Source organism: Mustela putorius, unplaced genomic scaffold (genome assembly GCF_011764305.1).
Source record: "Mustela putorius furo isolate JIRA1106 unplaced genomic scaffold, ASM1176430v1.1 tig00000242_pilon_pilon_pilon, whole genome shotgun sequence".
Taxonomy (NCBI): domain Eukaryota; kingdom Metazoa; phylum Chordata; class Mammalia; order Carnivora; family Mustelidae; genus Mustela; species Mustela putorius.
The window spans coordinates 14426934-14447706 of NW_025421325.1; the positions used below are offsets into that span (position 1 = coordinate 14426934).

The 20773-nt window shown below is 37.8% G+C and overlaps 1 protein-coding gene across 5 annotated transcripts in view; it reads right to left on the reverse strand.

Annotated features, from left to right (window-relative positions):
- The window catches only part of GAB1 (GRB2 associated binding protein 1), a 126001-nt gene that overhangs the window by 15209 nt on the left and 90019 nt on the right, over nt 1–20773 (reverse strand). For 3 of the 5 annotated variants that reach the window (XM_013047149.2, XM_045078359.1, XM_013047148.2), the window contains exons 4-9: nt 20631–20711; nt 16543–17144; nt 15025–15110; nt 14534–14837; nt 5299–5388; nt 3483–3576 (exon numbers count right to left, since the gene is read on the reverse strand). In XM_013047149.2, the coding sequence (XP_012902603.1) occupies nt 3483–3576; nt 5299–5388; nt 14534–14837; nt 15025–15110; nt 16543–17144; nt 20631–20711 (1257 nt within the window). The remainder of the gene's footprint in view (nt 1–3482; nt 3577–5298; nt 5389–14533; nt 14838–15024; nt 15111–16542; nt 17145–20630; nt 20712–20773) is intronic. The other 2 variants (XM_045078357.1, XM_045078358.1) reach the window with 2 other exon arrangements.

A 20773-nucleotide genomic window follows, 5' to 3' on the forward strand; every position in this document is an offset into this window, starting at 1 on the left:
TGAAAGCACAACTGTTCAAAATCTCTGGGACACAGAAAAGGTGGTGCTAAGAGGAAAGTATATAGCAATACAAGCCTTTCTCAAGAAACAAGAAAGGTCTCAAATACACAACCTAACCTTACACCTAAGGAGCTGAAGAAAGAACAGCAAAGAAAGCATAAACCCAGCAGGGGAAGGGAAATCATAAAGATCAGTGCAGAAATCAATGAAATAGAAACCAAAGAACAGTAGAACAAATCAACGAAATTAGGAGTTGGTTCTTTGAAAGAATTAATAAGATTGATAAACCCTGGGCCAGACTTACAAGAAAGAAAAGAGAAAGGACCCAAATAAACAAAATCATGAGTGAAAGAGGAGAGATTACACTGAAGAAATAGAAACAATTATAAGAACACATTATGACCAATTATATGCCAACAAATCAGGCAATGGATGTACTCCTCGAGATGTATAAACTACCAAAACTGAGCCAGGAAGAAATAGAAAACCCAACAGACTGGTAACCAGCAAGGAAACTGAATAATAAAAAATCTCCCAACAAACAAGAGCCAAGGGCCAGATGGCTTCCCAGGGGAATTCTACCAAACACCAAAAGAAGAATTAATACTTACTATAAAGTTGTTTCAAAAAAATAGTAATGGAAGGAAAGCTCCCAAACTCTTTTTATGAGGCCAGCATTACCTTGATCCCCAAGCCAGACAAAGACCCCACCAAAAAGAAGAATTACAGACCAATATTACGGAAGAACATGGATGTAAAAATTATCACCAAAATACTAGCCAATAGGTCTAACAGTACATTAAAAGGATTATTCACTACAACCAAGTGGAATTTATTCCTGGGACGCAATCGTGGTTCAACATTCAGAAATAAATCACTGTGATACATTACATTAATAAAAGAAGGGACAAGAACCATATGATTCAACAGATGCAGAAAAAGCATTCGACAAAGTACAGCATTTTTTCTTGATCAAAACTCTCCACAGTGTAGGGATAGAAGGTACACACCTCAATATCATAAAAGCTATCTACGGAAACTCACAGCGAATATCATTCTCGTTGGGGAAAAAAAACTAAGGTCAGGTACATGCTAGGGATGTCCACTCTCACCACTGTTGTTCATCATAGTATTAGAAGTTCTAACCCCAGCAAGCACACAACAACAAGAAATAAAAGGCATCCAAATTGGCAAGGAAGTCAAACTCTCACTCTTTGCAGATGATATGATACTCTATGTGGAAAACCAAAAAGACTCTACCCCAAAATTGCTAGAACTCATAAAAGAATTCAGCAAAGTGGCAGGAAATAAAATCAATGCACAGAAATCGGTTGCATTTCTATACACTAACAATGAGACAGAAGAAAGAGAAATTAAGGAGCTGATCCCATTTACAATTGCACCAAAACCCATAAGATACCTAGGAATGAACCTAAACAAAGAAGCAAAGATCTGTACTCTGAAAACTATAGACCACTCATGAAAGAAATTGAGGACAACACAAAGCAATGGAAAAACATTCCAAGTCATGAACTGGAAGAACAAATATTGTTAAAATGTCTATGCTACCTAGAGAAATTCATTGTAACCCTCTTCAAAATACCATCAACTTTTTTCACAGAACTGAACAAATAACCCTAAAATTTGTAAGGAACCAGAAAAGACCCTGAATAGCCAAAGGAATGTTGAAAAAGAAAACCAAAGCTGGTAGCATCATACTCTCGGAATTCAAGCTCTATTACAAAGCTGTAATCATCAAGAGAGTATGGTACTGGCACAAAAACAGACACATAGATCAATGCAACAGAATGGAGAGCCCAGATATGGACCCTCAGAGATTCTTGGTCAACTAATCTTCGACAAAGGAGGAAAGATTGTCCAGTGGAAAAAAAGGCAGTCTCTTCAACGAATGGTGTTCCAAACTTTGGACAGCCACATGCAGAGCAATGAAACTTGACCACTTTATACCACTATATACACAAAGATAGACTCAAAATGGATGAAAGACCTAAATGTGAGACAGGAATCCATCAAAATCTTAGAGAACACTGGCAGCAACCTCTTCGTCCTCAGACATAGCAAGTTCTTGCTAGACATATCTTCAAAGGCAAAAATGAACTACTGGGACTTCATCAAGACAAAAAGCTTTTGCACAACAAAGGAAACAGGAAAAAAAAAAACCCCACAAAGACAACTGACAGAATGGGAGAAGATATTTGCAAATGTCTTATTAGATAAAGGGCTAGTACCCAAAATCTATAAAGAACTTATCAAATTCAACACCCAAAGAACAAATCATCCAATCAAGAAATGGGCAGAAGACATGAACAGACATTTCTGCAAAAAAGACACCCAAATGGCCAACAACATGAAAAAGTGCTCCACATCACTCGGCATCAGGGAAATACAAATCAAAACCTTAATGAGATATCACCTCACACCAGTCAGAATGGCTAAAATTAACAAGTCAGGAAATGACAGATGTTGGAGAGGATGTAGAGAAAGGCAGACCCTCCTACACTGCTGGTGGGAATGCAAGCTGGTGCAGCCAGTCTGGAAAACAGTATGGAGGATCCCCCAAAATTTGAAAATAGACCTATCCTATGACCCAGCAACTGCACTACTGGGTATTTACCCCAAATGTACAAATGCAGTGATCTGAAGGGGCAAGTGCACCTGGAATGTTTATAGCAGCACTGTCCACAAGTCCATAATAGCCAAACTATGGAAAGAGGCTAGATGTCCATCAACAGATGAATGGATAAAGAAGATGTGGTATATATGTATATACAATGGAATAGTACTCCACCATCAAAAAAAAAAAATAAATCTTGCCATTTGCAAAAATGTGGATAGAACTCAAACTAAGCTAAATAAGTCAATGAGAGACAGAATTATCATATGATCTCACTCATATGTGGAATCTACAGAGGATCATGGGGAAAAGAAGAAAAAATCATACAAGATGAAACCGGAGAGGGAGACAAACCATAAGAAATTCTTAATCACAGGTAACAAACTGAAGGTTGCTGAAGGGAAGGGAGGTGGGGGGATGGGGTAACTGGGTGATGGACATTAAGGAAGGATGTGATGAATGAGCACTGGGTAACATGTAAGACTGATGAATCACTGACCTCTACCTCTGAAACTAGTAAGATATTATATGTTAATTAACTGAATTTAAAAAAAGACTTATACATAAAAACAAACAAAAAAATACCACAAGAGTATACAAATATTTTCTATTTATTATCTGTCCCAGAGATATGACTAAACACTATGTAGCCTTCGGAAAACTTCGGCACATACTCATGAGAGAAAAAGAGTGGAAAAGGCAAAAGACATCGTGGCATCTTAATAAGAATTTGACTTTACAGAACCCCAAAAGGGCAGGCTTTCCAGACCATATTTTGGGAACCACTGTTCCAGTTATTTTCCATTATAGTGACCAATCAAAGTACATATTTTAAACACACACTTACTCTCGAGCAAAACTCCTAGTGATGGGAGATCTAACTGGGGCTTGTAGCTCTTCCCATTCCGGCAAAGGTTTTATTTCTAAAGGTGCTGGCTTGACTGAAATGAAAGAGAGAAAAAGAGGCTTCAGTACACAGAAATTTGGAAAACAAAACAAGATCCTCACTCTCTCTACTTATATGGTATAGCCAGAGTACACCTAAGACCAGCTGGTTTCACACATGAAATGAGCTGATGTTGCATGATTTGCCCAAGGTGACACAGCTAAATAATTAGCGACAAAAGCTAAATTTAATAATGTTTCATGGTTGTTGACTCAAAGTCTAAAGTTCTATTACAACATGTTGCTTGTTAATTTAATATTTTATGAAAGTAAACTAAATGAGAAGAAAGGGTAATGTGACCATATTCCTTTAGTTACTTGATGTATATGTTTCATATTTCTTTATTTCCTTTTTTTTTAAAAAAGTATTTTGATCCCCAAGTATGAAGCTTTCATCTTTTATGTAAAAACATTTCTATTCTCCAACACTGAAGCATCAGTTATACAACTATATATATAAAATGATGTATTGAAGGTATTAAATACCAAACTCTGCTAAAATCAAAAACTGAAAAAAGAAGTGACCAATTCTTTTAAACTAATTCAAGCCCAGTCTGAAAACAAATAAAAGAAAGCAATAATAATATTTTGAGACTCAAACTCAGCTCTCAGAGACCATTATTAAAAATTACCTTGAATTTTTAGCTTATTTAACCAACAATATTCTTTACCAAATTAAATAATAATAAACACTAATATTCTTATTGGCTTCATTTATAAAGTGGTCTTTGCTTATTTACCTCATTATTACAACAGATAATTACCATGCTAGTAAATACCACAGAGCTCTCAGCCCTTAAAGAATACAACATTCTTCAGAAATTAACTAAATGAACTAAAGAACTAAAACTATATGTTAATATGAATTATATTTTGGGAGACTATTTAAACATGTTAGGTAAATACTTTACCTTTCATCCTGACACTCCAAAGAAAAAAATTTCACTTTTCTAGGTTTTCTTCTTCTAGTTTTTATCCATATATGGACATACTTTTACTCACCTCATACTTTTAATCAACTATGTTACAACTACCATCAAACTTTAAAATAGGTGGTCATTTAAAAGGACTATGTAGATTCACTGGGCTTATGAGTATTTTAGTCTATTCAAACAAAAAACTCAATGTGATTTTTCTGAAGACTAGATTAAGTCTGAGTTTAAATTTTGCTCACCTATATACTTAAAATAGACATGCACAGAATACTGTGCTTAGTGAATGTAATTCTTTAACTCTTATGTTTCACTTTTTTTTGAAACCCAAAGGCTACTGGCAATTTACCTGTCAAATTCTAAGTAGTGGAATAAATAATTAATCCATGGGAAGTGATTCTGTATTTTGTCTCAGGACAGAATACGTAGCACGTTACATATAAATAAAGGAAGCATTTGGAACTCACAAGTAGATCACAGGCTTAAAGCAAACAATGTATTGATGTCCAAAAGGTTAAAAGAATAATGCAAAAGGACAAGACTAAATATTATCAAATTTAACATGTTGCTGTTAATGGCATAACAAGTAGACTTGTGTCTATGAAAAGACACAATGGGGGAAGACACACATTATGAGAAGCATTCACTTTAGAAATAATGTGCTAGGAAGCTTTATTCACAACAGCAGTCATACTTAAGGCTCTTCTCCTTAACTTTTTAAAGAAAAAAACCACCACAAAATAAATTCCCAATGCCCCATCCAGCATGCGGTGCTAATGTACATACCCTTTCTCCTTGTAGCAAAGTCACCTATGGTTTGTGAATCAGTTCGCTCTAAACCATGGGGTTTGGGTCTTAAAATTTTAGGACTTTGACCTAATTGGTAAAAAGAAGACTCTCTTAATATGTTATTTTTTAATTGGAAAATGGATTCTGTAAAAAAGCAACAGAGCCCTGAGCAGAAATGTTACATCTCAAAAGCATATACAAAAGTTTGTTTGTGGAGAATATTTCAATCTTGCTACATATCACTCATGCTCAGTACAATGGAAAGGAAGAAGTTTCATGCAACAGTGTGACAAGCCAAGTGTTATAAAGGATGGCAAAGTTTTAGTGGGGTAACCAGACTGGTTAGTGGTTATCTTCATTTGGAGGAAGGGAGGAAAGACATGTGCCATGTTAGTTATTCTTCTAACATGCCTTAGAAAACCGGATCAAACAAAAAATGATAAAATACCTCAGTCATACCTCAAAGTACATCTTTCTTTGAAGTCTGTTAAGAAAGTACCAAGGCCTACTTCCCTGTAATATTTCTTGCTTAATTTAATGGAGGTATTTAAAAAACCTTAATCTGACTACTCCTTGACCTCCTGACCAAAAGCCCTTCTAGAGAAGCAGGTTGACGTTACAATGTTTGCTAATCCAAGATCAAAACCAAGACCACTGTTTGTTTCCCCTGGACACTGGTAGCTACCCAGTGATGTCATTTTGCAAGGATTAGATGTCTTAATTCTGGAACTGCTGATTGTCTAGCCTCAATGTAAGTATTTGAAAACATAAATTCAGTTGTCTTCATTTTCTTTTCATTTATTCTCTGCCACAAAGAAGTGCTGCTGAAAAAAAGCCTTATGAAAAGTACAGGGTTAACATCCAATAGTGGCCTCTCTTTTTCCCACAGGAAGCCTGGAGGCCAGAGTAGCAATATCATTTAAACCAGTATTTTAAGTTGCTCTTTTCGCAATGGCACCAAATTTTCATCTTTTTTTGGCATTTACAAAACTGAGTTGACATCTATTAGATGGCAAGATTAGAATTTGCTGAGTAAGTGCTAATATCTAGTACCTTATCTACCGAAGGTGTAAAAGTTTCTTAAAATATGAATCTCTAGGTTATAAAATGTGAGAATTCTCTAATGAACCAATTTTCTAAGTTAGACGATTAATACATTGAGTTTATTGAGAAATGAGGCAGGTCTAGTTTAAAATGTGAGTGATAAGATTTGGGGCTGTAATCCTACCCCTAATGCTGAATACCTATCCAGGGCCCACGGCTGGCAGGGCATTTTCCTAAAAACAACGGAGGAGGTCAGCTTTTTATAAACTCCCCAATACAATGTACTTCCCTTCAAAAAGAGTAAGAGGCAGAAGGTAAGGGTTGCTACAGAAAAATACACTTATTTTACAGCTAAAAGGCTTTTACAGATCAAACCCAGCTTCTTCATTTTATGGATGAGATACCCCTGAAGAACAAAAAAGGTTAAGTAATTTGCTTGGGTCACAACATTGATTATAGAGGCCAAATGAAGGCTCCCCTAGCCTCGCATCTGCTGGGTATGCTCCTGTACTGTCCATACTGTTTTATCTCTCTAGATTTTTGGACAATCAAATATCCTAGAAAACCAGTGTATAGAGGTCAGTTTTGAACTGCTCAGTTCAGTTTGAGATCTTATATCTACTTGAATGCCACAGGTAGTTGATCCGTGAGTGACGTGAAGTTTAATAATTGCTTTTCTGGGTGACTTCTGGTTCGCGGGTATTCCCTCAATGTGTCTTCTGCCCTCCTCCTTTTCTGAAAGACCCACGTTCATTAACTCTGGGCTTCCTTCCAATTTATCCCTGTGCTTCTCCCCCAGCAGTCACCCTCCACAATTCTCAGCTTTGCATACCTGGTATCTTCGTCTTTGTTGGTGATTAAATACTCAAGATCCTGTGACTGCTAATTCGACCTGCCTGTGATCTAATTCCATTCTTCCCTTGTCCCACAGCTCCCCACAGAGATCCTTTTACCACCTGACCCTGAACCGACCATCTTTTCTCTAAACCAATTCCATTTGTCAAGCACTCCCGAGGGTACTCCTTGGTTTTCCTAATAGAAAAATACTGTATCAAGTGAGGTTTTCAAAGTGTTATTATAAAATTTATATGTATTTTCCATTCCATGCAAGGCTCAAGGTTGGTTTGGGGATGAAAGTTGAAATTTGGAAGTGTGGCACTGAATCATACTGAGTCACTCAGACATTCTGTCAGCTTTATTTCTTTATATCCCTCCAAACTCAGTTTGACACTGATGTTCCAGATAGAAATGAAAGCTGTACCCAAATGATGGCTCGGTATTACTTGTGAGAGAAAAAGCTAGAAAAAAGGCCCCAGGTGTTAGTACGCCTTTCTTGGGCCTGTCTTTCTCTCTATTACCTAACAGCAAATATTTGAATGTTTTCCTAACTGTTCAAGAAAAGGGTGCAAATAAAGAGTAAGAAATAAGCATAAGAAAGTAAGGGCAAAAATAAACCAACTCTGGGGATGCACAGATTCTCAAATTCTGAGAGTAAACAGAGTAACTCATTTGAGCCTCAATTTTTAAATCCAGAGCAGATTACAACTTGGCTTTAGCTAGACTACCTTTGAACAAAGAAAAACATTACGTCATTTAGCAGAGAGCACTGACTATGGGCGAAACTCCCCCTATGCTTTAACCCTTTGGGGGGGGGCAATCTCTGGCTCATGTGACTTGCTCCCTAACATGGAGTACAAGTTGACAGATCATCCTGGTTCCGATCTTCCTCTGGAAATCTTAAGCTACACATTTATACAACCATCCTCTATGACTGTTCTGCAGGCACTCACACTACATGTTCAAAATGCAATTTCTCCTCTGACTCACCACAGACCTGCTCTGTTTCCTCGATTACCAGTTGCCACTGCAGATCTCTTACAAGTCCTTCTAAATTCTACTTTCTCTCTCATCTTTATTTTATAAACTTTAATTTGTATTTATAATGACAATATAATAGTCTGTTTTCATTTACCTAAGAAAATGAAAAAATCTGCAAGTCTGAAGTCCTTTCTTAAAACTTTCCTGCTTCTAATGTGTACCTCACTTACCTGGTTTGTTTTTCTGAAAGTGATGAGCTCACACTGTATGGCTAAATAACTGCCATCTGTCCCCCAAATGCCTTCAAACCTTTAAAATCACTGTAAATCCCCAAGCTGAGGGACCAAATAAGAGCCAGGAAAGGGGCTCTGTAATGCCTTTTCTTATTTGATCATTTCTAAACCAAGAAAGGCTTTAAGAACCCTGGATTTGGAAAACCAAGCAAAGCACTCTTTGAGGAAAATGCTGAAAAAAATGTGATTTTTTTTAAAACATTTTACATAAGAGAATAGTCTTTTTTCCTATCAACTTAAATTTTATCCTACCCATCTTGTTCTATCTTAAATTTTAGAATGAGCTTTGAGGGGCCAACCTGATTATGTTACTTGCCTGCATAAAACCCTTTAATGGTGTACTCAGAATAAAGCCCAAACTCATTAGCATGGACTATAACACCCTCAGGATCAGGCACCTGCAAGGCATTTGGCATTCCTTCCTCCATTCATACTTTGCTCGCCTCCTCCCTCCCTATCTTATTCCCTCCCTCCCACTCACAGCCCAGCCAGTCCCATCTGCCCTCTTTTAAAGGATCTGGGTATGCTGTTTATTCTGACTAAAAGGTCTTTTGCCATCTTCCCCTCCTCTACCATCATGTAATTGCCATTCACTCTCTCAGACTTTCCTCAGGGGAGCTTAGATAACAGTGCCAAAAGCTTACCTCAACCACAGCTCCTTCCACGCCAGTTATGATAATGTGTTTACTTTTCTACCTCCTCCACTAGACAGTGAGCTTCTTCAGGGAAGCCACCTTTTCTTCCTGTGTTTGGAGACCAAGGACTAGCAAAGGATAGATCCTATAACTGGTAGGCACTTAAATCTATGTTGATGAACTGCAGGTCTCTTAAAGCTGGTGGTGTTTAATCTGATCAATATCATTTTTTTTTTTTTGCTGGTCCTTTAAGTGGGAAAAAAGAGAGCAACTGAATGTGGTTTCAAAAGTTGATAATCCCAAATATGGTCAAGGCAATCACATGAGGTCATGTTTCAAATAAGCAGATGCAATCTTTTTTGCAAAGTCCATACACTATCAAGTATTATTTTCATAGGTACTGCTTACATAAATTCAACACAAAGTGGAAAGTTTATTTTCTGTTTTACTACAGGTTTAACTTAGCCTGAATTATTTACTCTTCCACAGTTTTACAGATTATACTATTTCCATTGAGCATCTCAAAAATCAAGGAAGAAAAGATAATTCACAACATTAATATCCTCTGATAATTCCAAATACTAATCCAGGTAGAATATTGAAAAACTTTTACACTTGTTGTAATGGCCTGACTGTATGAAGAACATAATAATGATACTTATATATTAGAAGGTAAAGAATATTTAGGAGAAACAATCTGCATGTAAAGGCTATGCTATAAAAATGCACTCCATTCTTTTTTTTCGAAGTTTTTATTTATTTAAGTAATCTCTACACCCAATGTGGGGCTCGAACTCAAGACCCTGAGATCAAGAGTCACATGCTCTTCTGACTAAGCCAGACAGGCACCCCAAAAATGTATTCCATTTGTATTTCCTTTAAACTGCAACACCAAACCACAAATCTGACTTGAGATTCATACTTAATACTTGTTTATTAAAATCTAGTTATATTTACTAGTGTCACTCATCCATCTCCCAAACACTTATTAGAGTATAATAGTAGTTTTAAAAAAGCATATTAATTTTTAAAAAAAGAGGAACAAAACCATGTTTATTTTTAATCACATTCAAAAACATCAGATCTCTCAAAAAAATATCTAGAGCAAATAGGTCAACTTCGTCAAAAGGACCCATCTAGGGAAGCTCATCTAGACTGGTCTTCTGGATGCTTCCTATACTGAAAGTGAAGATCATACCCGAAGATACTTTAAGCCAACTAATGTACAAAAACATCAGAAGTAAACCTGTACTGCTTTTTCACACTGCTTTTCACTGCTTTGTCACGATATAATAACCAACGGTCAGAGTTACTGCAAAAAGCCAGGCTTGGACAAAGCTAAACAAAACAAAGTATAAAGATTGTGTCTGAGGCTCAAATGGCTGCCACATCATGTTAGAAGACTCGATGGGGGTAGAGGGTCTAGATAAGTGCAGCGGTTAAATACGGTAGATTCAGGTAATGACTTACTTTAAGAGAAGCCACTATAGATATCTTACAGAAGTTTCCGAAACTTTATAAACTTACTCTTCAATTAAGATGTAACTTTCAGCTGAAGCAATCAAAACATAATTTGTCCTGCATTTACAATGACTTATCTGCTTTCCTATATTTAATATATGCAAATTAAGCTTTTCTCCTCTATTATTATTACACAAAACTTGGTTTGTAACAAATACCATTGTGACAGAAATAGTAGGGGTGAAAATATAGCTACCACAAGTTGGGTGATGGGGAAAAAGGTCCATGAAAATACATTAAACATAAGTGTTTAGAACATCTATGCATTTCTGAAGCTTCAATTACCCAAAAGTATTTGAAAAACTTATCTGTACTACTAACTACAGCAGCTGACATCTATAATTGGGGGAATAAACAAGACTAGAATGTCACTCATTTATTGTAGACTCTTTCAAAGAAGACAATCACAGTAATTGGTTACACTGGGTACTGAACTAGTTATATTGGGCTCTGAAACTAATCAAGCTGTATTCGGTAGAATCAGGTTTGCTAATTGTGAGGTATAGCTAATTAAGAGATAGTAGAACAGATTGAGTCATGTATATGATGTCACAAAATCTAGAAGTAAAACAGACTCATCTGATGCTATGCATGTGAAGAATTTCATGACCAAATAAGACATTTGTTTTACAGTTTAAGTTTTATTTTTATTTATTTATTTTAAAGATATATTTATTTATTTTAGCAAGGGAGAGTGGGAGAGCATTGGGCGGGGAGGCTTATGTTCATGGAGGAGCAGAAGGAGAGGGAGAGAGAATCCCAACAAGACACCATGCTGAGTGTGGAACCAGACATGGGGTTCGATCCCATGATCCTGAGATAATGACTTGAGCCAAATCGAGAATTGGATACTTAACCGACTGAGCTACCCAGGTGCCCCTACAATTTAAGTTTTTAAAGATAAACTGCTCCAAGATCTGAATTTGGGTTTTCAATGTGTTCTTCTTGAATAGTTATAACTTCCTAAAATGAGTTGACAAAGATTGCTAAGTTAGTCTCTCGTGTTTTCTCTCTTATATTTATTTAAAAAGCAGAACAGAACTAAAAGAAAAGCAAAACCTTTTTTTTTAAAATTATTATGATTTTAGTAACTTCCCCTGTTTTGCTAAACCTATTCTCCTTGATTTTGCAAAAAACTATGTATTTTATTCCAGGTGCTTTCTCAGTTCATTCTGTGTCTAAGCATAGATACCAAATACACAACCTGGCCAATGAGTTCAGGACTGTCTCTCAAGAGTTCACTTAATTTTGTAAAAGCCTGAATGCAACCTCCAGAAGTAACCAAGAACCTACTTTCTTCTGTTCTACTGTAAGGTCACTTTAGGTTGGTTTAGAAACCTAGGGCAATTAATTGCTACTGTACTAGAATATACAGTACTTTCACTATATATAGGGAGGTGTAATTACACATAAATGTAATATAAATGATACATAGTATACATGCCATATGATGTTATATACATAAAATGTTATATATCATATGAGGTACATGAGCTCTATCAGACCTAGAGAACACTAAACACATATCATTATGATCGTAAAACTTTTCTAACATATAAATAGGGACGTTTTCTGAGTATTCATTAGGTTTACCATGTGTAATTACTAACTGTGAAATATATCGGGAATTTTTGAACTGTGTTCTGCGGAGCCTGAGGAAAGGAAGGGGCAGGCAGAGAAACACAGCAGGTAGGACTCAGTGCCTTGCATGCTTACTCTAACAATATCACCTCCACATTTACGTAGGGCTTCCAGATATAAAACTTACATTTGCGGTTAAAAAGCAGAGATCTGCTGGGGTACCTGGGTGGCTTAGTTGGTTAAGTGTCATGATCTAATGGGTCATGAGACCGGCCCTGGGTGGGCTCCGCACTCAACAGGGGGTATTTGCTTGAAGTTTCTCTCCCTCTATCCCTCCCTCCACTTGTGTTCACATGCTTGTTTGCTGTTTAAAATTAAAAAAAAAATCTTAAAAAAAAAAGTAGAGATTTGCTGCTCACACACACTAAGTAGTAAGTAAAGAACCAGTTTAGCATTAAAAATGAATATTTCAGTATTGTGGAGAGTTCATAAGACTTGGACCTTAATCCTTCAGCAACCTGTGAACTCAGTTATAAATCTATGCATGTCTAAACATACTTCTGCATTTTGTATGCAAGGAAAATGACTAATAATGCCTAAATAGATTTAAAGACAGATGTGGACAAAGAGAAGCAAAAGGAAAAGTTGTCAAATAAAAAGCCTGTGATGCTCATACCCTTTCTAAGATAACCACCCCTGATTACAGCCCCGCTGTTTGGGCTGTCTGGGTGGCTGTGGGTGTTACGCGTGGCTATCTTTCTAGCCGTCAGACCAAAAGTGGGCGGCTGACCAGTGCAGCCAATCTGTGGGCTGGCCTACAATCTGTCATATGGCCTCATGTGAAAAGACAAATAAGAAAAATCCAATTTGCTGTGAGCACTCTACAGTGAGCGAACAATGATGGAAGCAGCAGGTGCAGAAGGGGCACACATGCAAAAAGGAGCCAGGAGGCAGAAGTGAGGCCACAATGGGGAGCTGTCAGACACAGCTCCTGGAAGGCAGAAACCAAGTAGAGGATACAGGGCAGGAAACAGAAAAGAAAGACAGAATGTGAGACAGAACAAAGCAGATGTAAAGGCTTCCCACAGGACAGACAACAGGACAAAGTGACGGTCCCTTGAGAGTGCTTCTGTTCTCCGTAAATTTTCTCATTTTAGCATAGAACCAGACTTACTTACTTACTTAAAGGCAAAACAAAACAAAACTCATTTTCTTCAGATACTCGGAATGAGTCTCAGACTCTGTTCCCTACAATTGGAACTTAATTAGAAATATACTAACGATCTAAAAACCCAGGTTAATGAGAAATTTACACAGATATTACATATCCTTAAAAAGCTATGTACAGCACAGGAGACTTCAAATGTGCTGAATTCCCCAGAAACGGCGCCAACTCATCACACAGCCAATATACTAACTTATTTGGTTGTCAAGATTAAATCACACTAACAGCATGCTGCAACACAGCTAGTTGTCTGGGTTTTAACCACTCAAACCCAAAATATAAAAACCCGACTCCGTTCTACCAGTTTTGAGTCTCTTTTATACTGAATTCTTAACAAACCATGCTACCCTAGAATTTAATGTTACTTATGAAGGCCAGTATGAAGGAACAGACTAGAAGCATTTATACCCCAGCAAAAGCAGAATCATTTTTAAGAAGCTGTTATACAGACAGACTGGAAAGATTGTACACACAGCCTCATTGTTCTTTAAGAATTACGTCAAATGCACTAATAATCTCCGTCTGATTTGATATTATATATTCTGGAGAAGAGGTTACAAAACAGCAGCCAAAGACCATATCCAGCCTCTACAAGTTGTTTGGTTTGGTCTGAGGTGTTTTTTGGTTATTTTTAAATTAAACTAGCAGATCACACTCAAAAATCAAAAGATAATACATACAAGAGATGAAATTTTTGGCTTCTCCTGATACATCAGATGATTTGCCCATATGGGCCCATATTATTTTCCCAAGTCAACAAAGGATTACAGCCAAGGAGCAGTTAGTTACTCCATTTAGAATGGGCAAGTGGATTCCAGTTTCTCCTCATTTTCTCCTGTTGCTTGCCAAACCTTGGGAGTATTTTAGTTTGTAACCTCTGCTCTAGAGACAGGAGACAGAAACCTCACCTGGGCATCAACATATAATAATTCTTAATCTGCAAATAGCAATACCACACTTAAATTGATAACTAAGGTAATATGAATTACTTCGGAACTTCTAGTCCCAAATCCATTTGGGATTTTATGACAGTTAAGTGCAGATCTAAGCTGGCAGATCTAAACAGGCATACCCCTCACCCCCCCAACCCATTTGCTATGTCATGCCCTCCTTACCTTTTCTGTCAGGCTTGAGGTTCCTATCCACGGGGGGTGGTTCACAGTCTGCAACAGGAACTGGCCTTCGGGGAGGGGTCTTTGGGCTAGACCGGAAGCCCATATGAGCAGGAGGAGGAACTTGCATTCCAAATGAAGAAAAATCAAATGTTCCCGGAGTCATTGGCACATAATTTGCTTCCTGAATTGGTTCCGTAAAACTGCTGGAATGTTGTCGTGGAGGAGAATTGGGATTCATTGGGACGTAATTTTCATCTAGTTCTTCACTTGATACGCTTCCCACTGTCAATATATTTTTGATTTTCTAAAACACACATACATTTCTTTTAATAAACAGAAACTATTATCAAAAAGGAAAACACAGTTATAAGTCACACATATTCATATCGATCTGAGAGCACATGAAGTGATCTCATTTAATTTTAGAGCACTGAATGTGAAGATCCTGACAGCGAAATACACTTGATGATGCCAAGATCAGTTATACTTACAAAGTGGTTATGGAAGCCTTCAAGTGAACTAGATCTGTCACTTGGAAATGTTCGTGGAATATCATAGCAGTCTTGAGAACTAGCATCTAAAATAGAAAACAAATGATCAACATTTCTTCCCATCTTTGCCAGTTCTCAGAATGGTCTGTTCTCTTTCTTTACACACGTGTGCAGGTCTGCACGCATACACAGTGATTTTTAAAAAGATGCTCACAGAATAATATCCCGAATGGGTACCTTAAATCACTAGGAAATGCAGACACTCACTAATATGCTAACCAATACCAACATTTGATTACAACAATGAATGAATGTCTAAGCCCAGGATGCTGGGTTGTTTAAAGACAGAAAAGGACCACCTGGATGGCTCAGTCATAAGTGTCTACCTTCAGCTCCGGCCGTGATCCCAGGGTCCTGGGATCAAGCCTGCATCAGGTTCCATGCTCTGCGGGAAACCTGCTTCTCCCTCTCCTACTCTCCCTGCCTGTGTTCCCTCTCTCGCTGTGTGTCTCTCTGTCAAATAAATAAATAAAATATTAAAAAAAAAAAAAAGACAGAGAAAAGAAATACTTCTTTTATCTCATCTTCTATACCACCTTGGGCCCAACTTCTATCTCACTAACCTATAATCAGATTACAAAGCCACTTCATGAAGAGAATCAGAAATTGGTACTGAATGGCTAAGTGAAGTCTCCCTATTAGTACTCTTTATGATGCATTAAATCTTTATTTTCTTTAGGACAGGTGGGTAACTCTACCAACAAAATACAAAAACATTAGCATATAGTTTTTAGGGTATGTACATCTTAAACACTGGCCTTCTATTTCCAGGACTTTAAGAACCTCAGAGTGTACGCCAGACTGAATTTTTCTCCTCTCAAGGTCTGTAACTTTTGGCAGACCCTAGGAGATGGTATAGGACTAAGTGAAGTGGCTAGGGTAAGGGGAGAGAAGATTGCAAGCTTTAGAAATAAATAAAACCAAACAAAAGCAGAATGGCATGACTGGAAAGGAGTCTACTTGTTAGACACAATGTATAAATTGCTAACTGAGGAAGGAAGGAAACAGAGCCCAGCAGATGTGACACAGAAGCAGCCATAATGGCACACAAATACAGGAAAGGGATGACTCGGAGGGGCTTTGTGGCTGCTCCACTTCCTGCTCCTCTGCCCCAGTAGAGAGTCAACCCACCCAGGATACATGGAAAGCAGGAAAGAGGGGTACACACTTCCTGAGGCAGGAAGGTATTTCTAAGGCCATACTTCTTCAGGGGTGAAAAACTCCAAATCTTTCTCCCTTCCAGCAGAACAAGCACACAGGCACACGCTACATGCACCAACACCCTTCCAACGAGCTACAGAGACTCTGATATCTTCACTACATGAATGGGTAACTTCAGAGCTGAAAAAAAAAAAAGGACTATCATTTAAATCATACTATGCTACAAAGAACAAATATTCAGATAAACAGATTTTCTATCATTAACCTCTAACACAGTAGAAGCCAGTTAGAGCTGACCTTTTCGCAATTTGTTCAAATCCACAGTGGAAATGGTATTACTACGTGATGGTGGCATCCCTGCCGTAGGGATACAGTAACTATTGTCAGTATCTGAGGCTGTGCGTGTGATACTGCACGTTTCCACAGGAGATCGGTCATGAGCTGGATGTGGTTTCGGTGGCCGAGGTGGAGGAATATCTGGAATAGTGTCTAGCTTTGACGTCTGTCCCAAAGTTCCGTCTGGAAATGTTCGTGGAATCTGATAAGTATTACCAGGTGTTGGAGGAATGTCGTAACTAATAGATACATGCCTCATTTGAGTCTCTACACTTGATGTCCCAGATGGGGTATTAAAAACATAGAGTTCTCCATCTGCCTCGGTACTCGATGGAGACACCTTTGGTAAAACATCGTGGGAGTAACTCCTGGGCAGGTTATAAAGGCTGGAGTCTACAGAAACAGATGCAGCACGAGGCGGCGGAGAGTCATACATCATTTGCTGCTGAAAAAAGCCATTCACTCCATGTTTGTTCTGGGAGGAAGCAGGATTTTTATGAGAAGGGACGTTATCATTGCAGTCTGTTTCAGAAGAGATGGATTTTGCAGAATCAGCGTGTGTTCTAAATAAAAATTGTTAATGATAGAAAACAAAACATGGTGAATACATACGGTTACATTGTAATAAATATATTAATAGCTTAACAATCAAAATACACGTTTTTCATTCGATTTTTTGGGCAACCCATATGATTGAAAGCATGAATATTTCTTCTTTTTTATGATTATACACCAGACAACAAAACCACCACCACAAGAACACCAAAAGCATTCTCCCTAATTCCTATCCTGTACCGGACCACATCCCCAACTCCACCTATTAAATCCACATATAAACCATGATCCCTGAGGCACTGGAATTAGAAAGATACAAAACTCTGAGAAACGTAAATGATTAAGGCACAGACACAAGGAAAAGCATTTCCTCTGAAGAGCATGCAGAACCCTCGTGCCAACACAGTTTATCAAGTTGGTCCATTGCTCATCATTCAGCCTACCTCTGGCAACTGTTGTTCTAGAAGACTAACTGTCTAATGATTACCTGGTATGGCAGAAATCCAATGTGACCTCCAAGGAGGTGGCAACTTGAAAGATTCTGTGTATCTTTTTTTCTACTAATTTTCTTAGCCAATACTATAAGGATATTCAAAATACAAGCCACAAAGCTGGCCAATTCCAAAAGGTAATTAACTTTGAAAACTCTTATTTGAGTATTTTTAATGTTTTGGGTAAATTTCTAGTCCTCTGCCTTTTGCAATATCACAAAATTTGGGTAGAAGCCAAAGTGAAGCTGACGATACCAGCACGCTGCATGCACTTCCTTAATGGTTAACAAGGTACCTTAACTACTGTGAGTGTTGTCCAAAGTCCTGTAGGAACTTGAACTCAAATCTTCTGAAAAATAACTTATGATAGACTTTTTAAGGTCTGATCTTCCTTGATTTCTTAGTAACACCTGGCACTGTGTATCATATTTATTCATTCAAACTCTCCGCCTCTGGTGTCATACTGCAACACCCTCACTTCCCTTCTTCACTGATCATTCCCTTCTTTCGCTGACTGGCTCCTTCTTCCTGGGTCTCTACCTGGGAAGAGCCAACAGAATTCAGTCTTCTTATGCTTTACCACAATCACCATTTAAAGATCCTCTGTTCTCGTAACTTCACCTTCCATTCAAATGCCAACAACTCCCATTTTCTCACCTCGAGTCCCATATTTTCAAAGCATTAAAATATTATTCTGCTGGGTTATCCCAGTGTTACCTTGCTTTTGTGTACCAAACCAAACTCAACTTACTTCTCAAACTGATTGTCCTTTCTGATTTGCCATTAAAAGAAATGTCTTCATCCAGAATCTTGAGGCTCAAAACACTATCAGCTTTGATTCATTCTCTTTGATCTCCACCACCAATGAGGCACCAAGTCCTTCTTCTAACCAAGTTAACTATACCCCTGCTCTATTCCCACTGTCACCACCTCACATTCAGATCCAGGTCTCTGCTAAGATTCACACCACTAAACCCTCCTAAGAATCCTAGTGGACTTCTTTCCTCCAGTTTCTCCTTCTTCCAGTGAATCCAAGGGACCATACTACTATATTGCTATAAGGTCATGGTTTTCATATCACTCATCTACTTGGAGAAAATCCTGTTAAGGGTCCCAACAGGCTGTGGGAACTATAAGAAGCCCACAAGCACCTCCACCTGGTTCCAAGACTACCACTGCTGACTCCATCTGGCTTGCCAATCTTTTGTCCTACTCTCCTCCAATGGAACCCTCTACTCCAGGCAAACTCCCCTCTTCATTCGTTTCCTCCCAGGCCTCACTTTTACCTTGCCTTTCCCTCAATAATTTTAGGCAGGTTGCAAATGACAGGGTCCTTTCCTTTCACCAACCAATGTAGTTCAAATCTTACTCTTCCTTTGAAGCGTTTCACCCTCCATCTTAAAAATACTTGCATGTCCCTTCTAAGAATTTCTAATGCAACTACACATATTCTAACATTTGCATTTCATTGAATTCAAACAAGTGAGTTAAGAAAAGTTAGAAGTACAAGGAGTAATAAGTTCCCTGCCCTTGAGTAGCTTATATTTTAGTGAAGAATAAATTAAAATATTAAGCTATTTCTAACTCTGGTAAAACACAGATAAGGAGGCACAACCAGGATGCTATGAAAACACAGACAGGCATTTAGTCCAGCCCGGAAGTTTGGGGGAATGTTTTCTAGAGGAATACATGCCTGAGCTGAGTCCTGCAGGGTGAGTAAGAGTTTGCAAGGCAATTCTCCTGAATTCATGTACAAACACTTAACACTTCCATGTTCTGACTTCTTCAAAAGCTTCACTTAAAACTCTAAAGGGACTGTATCTGAGGGGGCTGTATCTTACATAATTAGTCTGTACCTTCACAGCACCCAGCAAAAGAGTGGGCACACAGTGGGTACTTCATAAATATTTCTCAATTATCTGTCATTTCTGCAAAATATAGATACAAAATATATCTGAGCAAGGACTCTGAGCATAATTTCTAGTGCAACAGGAAAGCTGTAAAATCAATGAGATCAATGAAAGATACCATATAAAAAGAAAATGTACTGAAAACTGCCACTTAGCTGCTGGCTTTTAAAAAGCTGATACTGAAAGGTAGTTGTGAATCTCCATAAAATAAAATCTTAGTTAGTAGCACAGGTAACAAAGTTGCGAATGTGTAATTTTAAATACTCACAGCAAACAAGCAAAATCAAGTTAGAATTTGGTATTATTAACAAGTGTTGATTTATAAAAAGATTTCTTTTTTTTGCTCTTACAGGTAAAATCCCATTACAACAAATATGCAGAGACCCATCTTTGGAATATTTGTATCCCATTATCTCAGGGAATAATTCACCGCAACTAAACTGTGGTTCTTGATAAATTCTATATAAAAATTGAACAAGCACTTTGTATGATCTTAGCCCAGTAACAGTCACATTCTCCATGAAAACAACATCTCTTCTGATATAAAAAAATAATGCTTAATATCCAATCATTCTGTTTAAAAAAAATCTCTCACATCTGCTATGCAATTCATTCCCACTCTTATATATTGCAAATCAAGATGTAAATACCCTCAACATCACTGGTTGTCACACTGCTGCTAATGGCAGAAATGGGCTCCCTGATCTTCATTTTCTGGCTCCAATTCTCACCATTACCTCAGGCCTTCCAATTACTCAACGGCAAATGACAAGAATGACCAAATTAAAATATCGTATAGCTTAGCAGAAAAGAAGGGAGCAGGAATGAAGATGACTTGGAAAGGCTTTACGATACCTTTGGGCAAGCAATGAAATCCACATATGTCTTTCTACTTAAAAATGGGTAACGTCAGAGTAAGCTCTGCTTCATTGCTAGGTATGACGATTGGTAAGTTTTAGTTTTTAGCGATATATCTGATTTCATCAAATTTCACTAAAACCCAATTTGTATATCCTGTAGAATTTGCTATATTGGGATTTTACCTGAATAATTAATTTCTCACACAGATCCAAAGCAACCACAACACACTCACTGCAATGGAATCGTTTTGCTTTCAAAATCTTCTAGTAGTAGGTATTCCTCTCCTTCTTCAGAAACAAAAGATGACCCTTGGCTGGTTTACAATCACATAAGAAATGGAGCAAGATCACCATTTATAAATCAGTGAAATCTGTT